At 47.7% G+C, this 12,770-nt stretch overlaps 1 protein-coding gene across 1 annotated transcript in view; it reads left to right on the top strand.

Annotated features, from left to right (window-relative positions):
* The window catches only part of LOC134923917 (cytochrome P450 4V2), a 119,232-nt gene that overhangs the window by 64,092 nt on the left and 42,370 nt on the right, over positions 1–12,770 (top strand). The window contains exon 5 of the mRNA XM_063920798.1: positions 9,766–9,835. Coding sequence (XP_063776868.1) covers positions 9,766–9,835 — 70 coding nt within the window. The remainder of the gene's footprint in view (positions 1–9,765; positions 9,836–12,770) is intronic.

Raw genomic sequence — 12,770 nt, forward strand, 5'->3', positions numbered from 1 at the left:
AGTAAGGCCCATTTTAAACCTCAAGTCACTGAACCCGTACTTAAGGGTGTTCACGTTCAAGATGGAGTCTCTGAGAGCGGTGATCTCAGGTCTGGAGGAGGGGAAATTTCTGGTGTCTCTGGACATCAAGGTTGCGTACCTTCATATTCCGATTTGGCCGCCTCATCAGGCTTAACTACGGTTTGCACTACAGGACTGTCATTACCAGTTCCAGGCCCTGCCATTTGGCCTCTCCACGGCACCGAGGGTGTTCACCAAGGTAATGGCAGAGATGATGTTTCTCCTCCGCATGCAAGGAGTGAACATAATACCGTACCTGGACGACCTGCTGATAAAATCACCATTCAGGGAGAGATTGTCGGACAGCATTGCCCTCTCAACCTGACTACTCCAGGATCACGGGTGGATTCTGAACCTACCAAAATCCCACCTGGAACCAACACGGAGGCTTCCGTTCCTGGGGATGATACTGGATACGGAAGAACAGAAGGTATTCCTTCTATTGGAAAAGGCATTGGTAATCCAGTCGATGGTGCGGGATGTTCTAAAACCAGCTGGGATATCGGTGCATCTCTGCATTCGCCTTCTGGGGAAAATGGTAGCCTCTTACGAGGCTCTGCAGTATGGAAGCTGGATCTGTTGGACAAATGGTCAGGATCGCATCTTCACATACACCAGAGAATACATCTGTCGCCAAAAGCCAGGATTTCTCTTCTGTGGTGGCTTCAGACTTCTCACCTGACCGAGGGTAAAAGGTTTGGGATTCAAAATTGGATCCTGCTAACCACAGACGCAAGCCTCAGAGGTTGGGGAGCAGTCACCCAGGGGGAACAGTTCCAAGGAAAATGGTCAAGTCAGGAAACCATTCTTCCGATCAACGTTCTGGAGCTAAGGGCCATATACAATGCCCTTCTGCAGGCATCGCATCTTCTTCAAGATCACGCCATTCAAGTTCAGTCAGACAATGTGACGGCAGTAACGTACATAAACCGACAGGGCGGAGCGAAGAGCAGAGCAACAATGTCCGAGGTAACAAGGATTCTCCTCTGGGCAGAAAGACACACAGTCGCACTGTCGGCAATCTTCATTCTGGGAGTAGACAACTGGGAAGAGGACTTCCTCAGCAGACACGACCTCCACCCAGGAGTGGGTCCTTCACCCGCAGGTGTTCGAGGCTTTGACACGTTGGTGGGGAATTCCACAAATCAACATGATGGCCTCTCATCTCAACAAGAAGCTCAAGCGGTATTGTTCCAAGTCGAGGGACCAACAAGCAGATGGTTTACGTGTTTCCACCTCTTCCGTTGAGCCCAAGAATTCTCAAAAGAATAAAAATGGAAAAGGTTTAAGCAATGCTAATTGCTCCGGACTGGCCAAGAAGGGCCTGGTACGCGGATCTACTGGGGATGCTCCTAGAGGACCCGTGGCCTCTGCCTCTTCGAGAGGATTTTCTACAACAGGGGCCGTTCGTCTATCAAGACTTAACATGGCTACGTTTGACAGCATGGAGGTTAAACGTAAAATTCTAGCCTGGAAGGGGATCCCGGACAGGGTTATTCCAACCCTGATCCAAGCCAGGAAAGGGGTAACGTCTAAACATAACCACCGTATTTGGAAAAAAAATGTCTTGTGGTGTGAAAACAGGAAATTTCCTACAGTGGAATTTCTACTGGGACGTTTTCTCCTTTTTCTACAGTCAGGTGTGGATGTGGGCCTATGGTTGGGCTCCTTAAAAGTCCAGATTTCGGCCTTGTCCATTTTCTTACAGAAACAATTGGCTTCCCTTCCTGAGGTTCAGACGTTCTTGAAGGGTGTTCTGCACATCCTACCGCCCTTGGTGCCTCCCACAGCACCTTGGGATCTCAATGTGGTGTTGCAGTTTCTACAATCAGAATGATTTGAGCCTTTACAGGAGGTTGACGTAAAGTTTCTTACGTGGAAGACTGTTACACTTTTGGCCTTAGCTTCAGCAAGGCATGTGTCAGAACTGGGGGCGTTGTCTCACAAAAGCCCCTATTTGATTTTCCATGAGGACAGAGCTGAACTCAGAACTTGTCAGCAATTTCTTCCTAAGGTGGTGTCTGCGTTTCATATCAACCAACCTATTGTGGTTCCGGTGCTTCCTGACACCTCTGCTACTTCAAAGTCCTTGGATGTTGTGAGGGCTTTGAAGATCTGTGTGAAGCGGACAGATTGTCACAGGAAATCTAACTCGCTGTTTGTTCTCTATGATCCCAAGTAAATTGGGTGTCCTGCTTCCAACTAGTCTATTGCTCACTGGATCAGGCTTACTATCCAGAGGGCTTATTCTACAGCAGGATTGCCGGTTCCTAAAGTACAGGCCCACTCTACTAGGTCGGTGGGTTCTTCCTGGGCGGCTGCCCGGGGTGTCTTGGCTTTACAGCTCTTCCGAGCAGCTACTTGGTCGGGTTCGAACACGTTTGCTAAGTTCTGCAAGTTCAATACTTTGGCCTCTGAGGACCTTCAGTTTGATCAATCAGTTCTGCAGGGACCTCAGCACTCTCCCACCCGGTTTGGGAGCTTTTGTACATCCCTATGGTACTAATGTGGACCCCAGTGTCCTCTAGGACGTAAGAGAAAATAGGATTTTAATTACCTACCGATAAATCCTTTTCTCGTAGTCCGTAGAGGATACTGGGCGCCCGCCCAGTGCTTCGTGTTTCCTGCTCTGTTACTTTGTTAAGCATTGTGGTTGGTTCAGCTGTTGCTGTTCCTGTTCAAGTTTGGCTTTCCTCTTGTTTGTGTGTGCTGGTTCGAACCTCACCACTGTTCTGTTAAATCCTTCCTCAGAATATGTCCGTCTCCTCGGTCACAGTTTCTAGACTGAGTCTGGTAGGAGGGGCATAGAGGGAGGAGCCAGTGCACACTATTGATTTCTTAAAGTGCCTAAGGCTTCTAGTGGACCCGTCTATACCCCATGGGACTAATGTGGACCCCTGTATCCCCTACGGACTACGAGAAAAGGATTTACTGGTAGGTAATTAAAATCTTATTTTTTTTTCTATTTCTGCAGCGGGCTACACTGGGATTCCACAGGGAATACATCGGGGTGTAGAGTTGGATCTTGATCCAATGCACCAACAGGCTAAAGCTTTGACTGTTCCCAGGATGCATTGCACCGCCTCCTCTATAACCCCGCCTCCAGGCACTGGAGCTCAGTTTGTAAGTTGGTGCCTGCAGGCTGCGCTTGGCAGCCCTGTAAAGAGCTTTTTCAGAAGACTTCAAGGGCCGCATCACTATTTTTGTCTAACTGACATTCTGTGCTGGGGCTCCATCGCCTCCCCAGCAGCGCTGCATACTCCCGCGGCCGGATTCCCGGGTACTTGCAGCGGAGGCCCACCGGTCATCAGGCACACCACCGCTGATGCTCTCCAGGATCGCGTGGCTGCACATCAGGTAGGAGGTAAGAGGGTTTCCCAGGTGGGACCCGGCGGTTAATCGCGGTCCGGTCGCGGTCCCAGGAGACATATCGCGACACTGGCGTGAACACTATACTGCACAGGGACCCCACTATATCCACCAGGGCAAGGGAGCACAGGTCGGATTTACTAAAATCTGTTTGATATAGTCTCTACAGTACCCGGTGGTGAGGACCAGCATAGGGGATAAGGCGCTGACCTGTAGCCCCTCCCCCAGCTTCGGGCGCCATCTACTGCTGGTGTTCCCGCCCTGGAGCTGCATTTCACTCTCCCTTACTACCTGACAGAGATTTTGGCAACATCTTCACTACTAGCTGGGCTGATCTCCGGGACTGCAGGGCTCTGTCTCCTCTGTAAAACCGGCTGTCTCATCAGCGCTGTGCATTTACAGACACTTAAGTATTCTACATGTCATTTTCGACAGTGTTAGTAAAGAACAAGTGCACTGCTATCTGAATATTTAGTAAAAGTGTTCTGTGATATACATCCAGCATCTACTGTGCATTGTTATAGCTATACTCCTACATATTTATATGTAAATTTACTAGTCCAGTGCAGTTTTATTGTGTATGTGTAATAACTTCTGCATTGTACATGTGACTGAGTGTGCCTGTAGCTATTGTGTGGGATTCCATTTTCCTGTATCACATATTGCTATCACTATATTCTGTACCCTGAGGGGCTTGGTGTGTCAGGGTCCCATATATATATATATATATATATATATATATATACAGTATAGTATTATACAGAATATACAATTTGGTATTTTTGCTGTGTGTTTCAGTCACTGCTTAAATTCCTCTGTTTTGTGTCCTGTGTCTACTATCACATAACATAGGTGTTGTTTGCAGGTACTGTATTTGTCTGGCTATATTTTACTGTTACGCCCTAAGGCTACGTTCCTTATAATACAGCAGATATTCAAAAACAGCGCCCCAACTCAAAAGTGCAGCAACAGAAGCTAGGGTGATCCCAACCACCACAAATACTCAAGATAATGACAACAACGGTAAGCAACTCCCAGAGGAAGACCGAAATGTTGAAACGCGTTGGAGCCACTACAAAGACTAAATCATCTTATATTCTAAAACTAAACCAGAAAGAACATTCCCCACGGAGAAAAGACCCGGTCACATGATCGGACCAACCCGGAAGTAAGCAGCGCTGCTAGGAGACCACACAGCGGAGGAAGCCGGTGACGGAGTGCGGCGTGGAGCAGGAGAGGGTGACAGGCACAGTCAACGTCAACGTCAACATGGTATTTTAAGACTCATGAACCACTGAGGGTTTATACGGAGTTGGTCTTCCATCGAGAGGAAGGAGAGAATTTGAACGATTGAGACAAAAGAACGGATATTTGAGCCCATTTTCCGAGACCGAACTGGATTTGGACTGTAACACTGTAATTCCTAGCATAAGGAATTAGTGTAATTTTGTGACACATAAATTTCTATGCTATTATACATAGACTTTTTTTCCTGATTATATACCAAGAGGGTGCGCACAGTTGCTTACCGTTGTTGTCATTACATTCCTTATAATGCCTGCCACACAGGGCGGGAATTCCGCAGCCGCTTCTGCATCCTGCAGTACTGGCGCCACAGATTTATCTGAGGGGGAAGTTTTAGCTGCTGGCTCAGGCGCTGAGTGCCATACACCCAGTCAACCTGCAGCACCTGTGGCCAATCAGGACCCACCTTGGGCAGCGTTCTCAAGTATGCTGAGTACACTTGTGACATGTCTTACGCCCCCTGTGGGACCTCCAATGCCATTGCAGCCACATATTGTCCCTGTAGTTAATCCGCCCTGGGCGGATACTCTGTCTACCCAGTTACAACAATTAAATCAGTCCTTGGTTAGACAAAAGTCTACCACGCCCCACCGGGGCCAAGGGGTCATCTAAACGGGCCATTTCTTCCTCACAATCCACTAATATTTCAGCTAATTCTTCCGCTATGGATGGGGAATATACTGATCCATCAGACACTTATACAGTTGCTTCTGATGAGGAATCTACAACCCAGGTTGATGTTCCTGACCTAGTTGAGGCTATTAAGCTAATTCTTCAAATAGATGATGACATTGAGCCTACTCCTGTGTCTAAGAAACCTGATAAGTTCAAACGTCAGAAGGTTGCTAAAGTAGTCTTACCACATTCTGACCACTTAATTGACATACGTCATGAATCCTGGTCGTCGCCAGGAAATACATTTTCCCTGTCTAAAAGATGCTAGCTCGTTATCCTATCCCTGCGGAGTTGAGTAACAAGTGGGAAACTCCACCGCCGGTGGACTCTCATGTCGCCCGTCTTGTGGTGTCATCTATTCTGCCTGTCACCACTGTCACCTCACTGAAGGAACCGACGGATAAGCGTGTGGAGGGATGCCTGAAGTCTATTTACTCTTTTACCGGTGCGGTACATAGACCCACTATGGCAGCCTCCTGGGCTGCGAAAGGAATTGAAGCATGGGTTCAGGCAATTGAGGATGAGCTGCCTCAGGAATTTTCTGACACAGCCAGACAATATCTGTCTTATATTACCACAGCCTCCCACTATATTCAGGAGGTGGCCTCTGATGCAGGTGTAATGGCGATCAAGACATCTACTACGTCTATCCTGGCTCGTTGAATTATGTGGTTGAGGTCCTGCAAGGTGGACCTGGACTCCAAAAAGACCTTGGAGATGCTCCCTTTTAAGGGAGACATCCTTTTTGGGGAAGATCTGAACAGGATTGTAACTGACTTAGCTACTGCCAAGACTGCGTGTCTCCCAAATACTAATCCTTCTGCACCGAAGGCTAAGAGTACCACCTTTCGTTCCTTTCAACCTCCAGGGAAAGCAACAGGTCAGGCATATCCGCGACAGGCTTGTGCTTCCAAAACCACTAAGACTAAATATAAACAATCCTGGGCTGCCCATCAGCCTGCTTCCAAACAAGACAAGCCTGCTGCATGACGGGGCGGGCCTCCCCCTGGGGGACCCCAGGGTGGGAGTCCGACTTCTGCAGTTCGCCCAGGCCTGGTTAAAGACCACTTCGGATGCCTGGGTGCGGTAAGTTGTCTCTCATGGGTACGCAATCTCTTTCAAGAGACGTCCCCTCGCCAGTCAACGGTTCTCTCTGTGGATCCGTTAAAAGCGCAAGCTCTACACTTGGTTGTGCAATCCCTCCTGGATACAGGAGTGGTAGTGCCGATACCTCTGTCTCAGAGAGGCAGGGGTTACTATACGACCCTGTTTCTAGTTCCGAAGCCAAATGGGTCCTCCCGGCCTATACTCAACCTCAAATCATTGAACAAGTTTGTGAGAGTATCCAAATTCCGTATGGAAACTCTGCGCTCTATAGTGCTGGCCATGGAACCCGAATACTATATGGTATCCCTGGACATACAGGATGCTTACCTGCACATACATATTGCCATGTTGCATCAGCAATATCTGCGGTTTGCTATTGGCAACCTACATTATCAATTCCAGGCACTGCCTTTTGGATTGGCCAAAGCCCCTCGGATCTACACCATGGCCATGATAACGGCTCTTCTCCGCCGTTAGGGAATCAGGATCCTGCCGTATTTGGATGACTTGCTGATCCTGGTGAACTCCCAAGAGGTTCTCCTCAGCCATCTGGAACTGACGGTCCAATTTCTACAAGCCCACGGGTGACTCATCGACTGGAAAAAGTCCTCGCTGATCCCTGCTCGGAGCATAGTGCACCTGGGGTCACTACTGGACACATACAGCCAACACTTGTTTTTGTCTCCAGAGAAAGTCCTGAAAGTTCAGGACAGGATCAGATATTTCCTCTCTCGTCCAAGAGTGTCAATACACTCTGCGATGCAAGTACTAGGCCTCATGGTGTCGGCTTTCGACGTGGTAGAGTACGCTCAATTTCATTCCCGCCCTCTGCAGAGAGTACTCTTTTCCAAGTGGGACGGCCTGCCTCACCAGATCAGGTCTCAAATGATCTCCTTGACTCCGGAGGTTTGTCTGTCACTAAGCTGGTGGCAACAGGACCAACAGTTGAGCAGGGGCCGTCCCTTCTGGATCTCCAGCTGGGTGCTCCTGACAACAGATGCCAGTCTGCGGGGTTGGGGCACGGTGTTGGAGCAACACTCTCTCCAGGGTCCAGTGGACCAGGGAGGAGTCTCTCCTCCTGATAAAGATTCTGGAATTGCGGGCGGTGTTCAATGCATTGACACTGGCCCTGCCTCTAGTACAGAACAGGCCTGTTCAAGTACAATCAGACAACGCCACCACAGTGGCGTACATAAATCATCAAGGTGGCACTAGAAGCCGCATGGCAGTGCTGGAAGTATCAAAAATCCTCTGTTGGGCAGAACGCCGTCTGCCAACAATATCGGCAGTGTTCATCCCCAAAGTCCTCAACTGGGAAGTGGATTTCCTCAGTCGTCAGGACGTTCGCGCCAGAGAGTGGAGTCTTCATCCGGAAGTCTTTCCACTCCTAGTGGACAGTTGGGGCCTACAAGATGTAGACCTGATGGCGTCTCGACACAATCACAAGGTTCCGGTCTTAGGATCAAGGACAAGGGATCCTCAGGCAGCGTTCGTGGACGCTCTGGCAATTCCATGGAACTTTTGGCTGCCATACGTGTTCCCACCAGTGTCACTCCTGCCCAGGGTACTACGGAAGTTCAAGCAACAAAGAGGAATACTACTTCTAGTCGCTCCAGCGTGACCCAGACAGCATCGGTACTCAGACCTGCAAGGTCTATCAATAGAGCATCCTCTTCTACTTCCTGAACACTTCTTGTATCTATCCGGACCTGACCAGACTGGCTTTGATGGCGTGGCTCTTGAAGCTTCAATCCTGAGGGCCAAGGGATTCTCTGAGGCGGTTATTCAAACTATGTTAAAGGCCAGCAAACCGGCTTCTGCACGCATTTATTATAGGGTCTGGAACTCTTACTTCACATGGTGTGCTGCTAAGAATTATGATGCCTATTCGTTCAGAATGTCTAGGCTTTTGGCTTTTCTGCAACAAGGCCTAGATTTAGGCCTTAGTCTAGCCTCCCTCAAGGTTCATATATCTGCCTTGTCGGTGTGGTTTCAAAGGAAAATTGTGTCTATTCCTGACGTTCATACTTTCATTTAGGGTGTTTTACCGATTCAGCCTCCCTATGTCCCTCCTGTGGCTTCATGAGATCTGTCTGTTGTCTTAAATGCCGTACAAGAATCTCCATTTGAACCTCTTGAGTCTGTGGATCTTAAATGTCTTACACTTAAGATCGTGTTTTTACTGGCTATTGCCTCTGCTAGAAGGGTGTCGGACTTAGGCGCTTTGTCCTGTCGTCCACCCTTTCTGATTTTTCACCGGGACCGGGCAGTTCTTTGAACTTGCCCTGGTTATCTATCTAAGGTGGTATCATCTTTTTATCTTAACCAAGAGATTGTGGTTCCCGCCTTTATCACTTTTGGTTTGTCCTCCAAAGAGCTGTCTTTGGATGTGGTACGGGCTCTCCGTATTTACGTAGAGAGGACTGCCTCCCTCAGGAGGTCAGATACCCTTTTTATACTTTTTGGTTTTCACAAACGTGGCTGGCCTGCGAATAAGCAAACATTGGCCAGATGGATTAGAATGGTGATTGCACAAGCCTATGCACAGGCTGGTCTTCCAGCTCCTGCTGCTATTAAAGCCCATTCTACTCGGTCTGTTGGACCACTTGGGCAGCCCGCCGAGGCACGTCCGCTGAACAATTGTGCAAGGCGGCTACATGGTCCTCTGTGAACACGTTCATCAGGTTCCATGCCTTTGATACTTCCGCCTCCCAGGGTGCTTCCTTTGGACGCCAGGTTCTTGTGCTCGCTACGGTGCGTCCCCTTCCATGAGGAACTGCTTTAGGACATCCCCGATGTTATTCCCTGTGGAATCCCAGTGTACCCCGCTGCAGAAAAGGAGATTTATGGTAGACTTACCATGGTTAAATCTCTTTCTGCGAGGTACACTGGATTCCAAAGGGCGTCCACCCTGACGCACTTAGCTTCTTTGGGTTTGTATAGCATAAGCTGCTAGACCCTTCTCCTGTCATGAGAATGTGGTTCTATGTGACTAACCTTTACCGTCTCTTTTACCTGCTACTGCATTGGACTGGTTAATGAAACTGAGCTCCAGTGCCTGGAGGCGGGGTTATAGAGGAGGCAGAGCAATGTATCCTGGGACCAGTCAAAGCTTTAACCTGTTGGTGCCACGGCTCAAGATCCAACTCTACACCCTGATCTATTCCCTGTGGAATCCATTGTACCTCGCAGAAAGAGATTTAACCATGGCAAGTCTACCATAAATCTCCTTTATTTTTTGTTCTTTAGAGACGGCCATGGGGAGGAAAATTCAAGCACAGAGCAACAGTGATTCTGAATATGTCAAAACTATTTATGAGTATGTATTTTAAAAGCATTACATTTAATATTTATTTTATTGTCTAAATTGTAATATTTAGAGGGGAATTCAGTTACCGATGGTAAATTATGGTGTGATAAGACATGAGGTAACCTCAGGCACTATTCAGTAGGATCCCGACTTCTCGCAATAGCCTAGTTAACACCTGTTAACTTTATGTGTTCATGTGCGTTAACACGGGTTAAGGGGTGTTAAGCCACAGAATCCGTGAAAAGTTCACATATTTGTGCGTTAACGTGGTCACAGTATATCTGAATTATCAGGGATTTTTTACGGCCCGTTGAGGCAGGTGAAAAAAAAACCCTGATGACCGCTGGTTTCGGGGCTTATTGGATAACACTGACGGATCAGTTAGCCCACAGAAATCTACCATGGCTAATTGAATTCTCCCCTTAATGTGAAAAGTACAGATGTGTCCTCTTTCATTGTTGCTGCATTTTGCAGTTTCACAGCATCGTACGCATAGTGGTATGCCATGCTTAGTCGCACCTGCTGGCTACTCCATTGTAGTTATTGGATAGCGGGTGTGTGTGTATGCGTGCTTCCCGCTATCCCACAACATGAATGGCAACACTGAAAGAGGCCACATCTGTTAAAGCAGCCAGACACAGAGTAAAGGAGATTGACGAGACACATTTAACACTATGGGTCTGAGTCTGATGAATCTGCGGCTTCTTTTGCGTGTGGCTGTGGTAGCTGCCTGCTTACTAGTTTATGCTAAAGCAAGGATACATAACACTCCATGAGGCAGCACTTGGAAGCCAGTGCCATCAACTGTTCTTCCATCCGCAGCCATTACTAACGCCAGTCTTGTGCTGGGTGCAAATGACCTGTCCCATTTCTGTCTGCATGCTACAACTGAGCAAGGAAGTCAGCCTTCATGCCCACTACACCTACATAACACTCCCAGTATACTACTATGAGACAGAAGAGTTCAGTGCAATCCCATGGTCACTGCCCAGAAACGTCCATTTTACAGAAAGTGTGGTCTGCTGATAGACATTCAATCCCTTCACAGTAGCACCTCATCCGTGTTCTGATACCTGATCAGATACATGCACAGAAGCCAAATACTGTCTGGTGCATGCTGTGCAGTCTGCTTAACTCCACGAGATCCAGTGAGCATTGTAACTAGCCTGCAACTCAGAATCGGCCTCTGTGTGCTGGAAATAGTTAGACACAAGTTGTACAACCACTGCACTATGGGGGTAATTCAGGGGGTCATTCCAACCTGATCGCACGCTGCCGTTTTTTCGCATCGCAGCGATCAGGTCACTACTGCGCATGCGTTTGCACCGCAATGCGCAGGCGCGTTGTATGGGTAAAAAGCGGATCATTGCTTTGCAATGGATTTAACGAAGAATCCATTCGCACAGCCGATCGCAAGGAGATTGACAGGAAGAGGGCGTTTGTGGGTGGCAACTGACCGTTTTCTGGGAGTGTTTGAAAAGACGCAGGCGTGTCCAAGCGTTTGCAGGGCGGGTGTCTGACGTCAATTCCGGGACCTGACAGGCTGAAGTGATTGCAGCGGCTGAGTAAGTTCTGAGCTACTCAGAAACTGCACAAACTATTTTTGTACCGCTCGGCTGCACATTCGATCGCACCCTTGCACTGCAAATATACACTCCCCAGTAGGCGGCGACTATGCATTTGCACGGCTGCAAAAAGTAGCTAGCGAGCGATCAACTCGGAATGACCCTCAGAGTTGATCGCAGCAGCAAATTTGTTAGCAGTTGGGCAAAACCATGGGGGTCATTCCGAGTTGATCGCTCGCTAGCTACTTTTTGCAGCCATGCAAATGCATAGTCGCAGCACACTAGTGACCTGATCGCTGTGCTGCGAAAAATGGCAGCGTGCGATCAGGTCGGAATGACCCCCCATGTGCACTGCAGATGTGGCAGATATAACATGTGCAGAGAGAGTTAGATTTGGGTGGGTTATTTTGTTTCTGTGCAGGGTAAATACTGGCTGCTTTATTTTTACACTGCAGTTTAGATTTCAGTTTGAACACACCCCACCCAAATCTATCTCTCTCTGCACATGTTATATCTGCCCCTCCCCCTGCAGCGCACATGGTTTTGCTCAACTGCTAACAAATTTGCTGCTGCGATCAACTCTGAATAAGGCCCCATGTTTGTCAATTTGTCACTGGCAGTTGCGTTCTAAAACCTTTCACTTACACGTTCCCCTGCTTATATTACATTATATTTCATGGGAATTCTGTAGTTGCTATGTCAGTGTGTTGTGTGTTGTGCAAACTTAAGCTTATCAAATGACTTTATCAGAACAACAAGTACAGTGCACAGAAGAGTTCAGTTTGCTGTAATGTAATAAAATAGATGTAAGAGTCTGCAGGTTATTAGAGGAAACTTCAGCACTAAACAATATACAGTAGTATAAGAAGGAGCGCACTAACAAAACAAAAAAATAAATACTTGTGCTTAGTTGTATAATGCTCTCTGTACAACTAGTGTGCCTTAGATTCCATATGTAATTCATTTACTAATATGACGTATAAACCCAAAATTTTATGTTTCCTATATAAACATTGTGCAATTTTAGGCCAGCATTAACGACAGCTTTCCTGAAAAAGTAAAGCATGATAAATTGTTCCTTCCACTGCAAGCAGCAAAAGCCACACCCTCCAGGTCACACCCAATGGCTGAAAGGACTTGGCACAGAACCAGAAGCATTGCATGTACTTGCTGTGACAAATATTAGAAGACTGTGGGGATAACCGTAATTTAGACCTGATCGCAAAAGCAAAATCTTTCTCTAATGGGCAAAGCCATGTGCACTGCAGGTGGGGCAGATATAACATGTGCAGAGAGAGTTAGATTTGGGTGGATTATATTATTTCTGTGCAGGGTAAATACTGGCTGCTTTATTTTTACACTGCAATTTAGATTTCAGT

The sequence above is a fragment of the Pseudophryne corroboree genome, chromosome 1 (genome assembly GCF_028390025.1).
Source record: "Pseudophryne corroboree isolate aPseCor3 chromosome 1, aPseCor3.hap2, whole genome shotgun sequence".
In the NCBI taxonomy this organism is placed as follows: Eukaryota; Metazoa; Chordata; class Amphibia; order Anura; family Myobatrachidae; genus Pseudophryne; species Pseudophryne corroboree.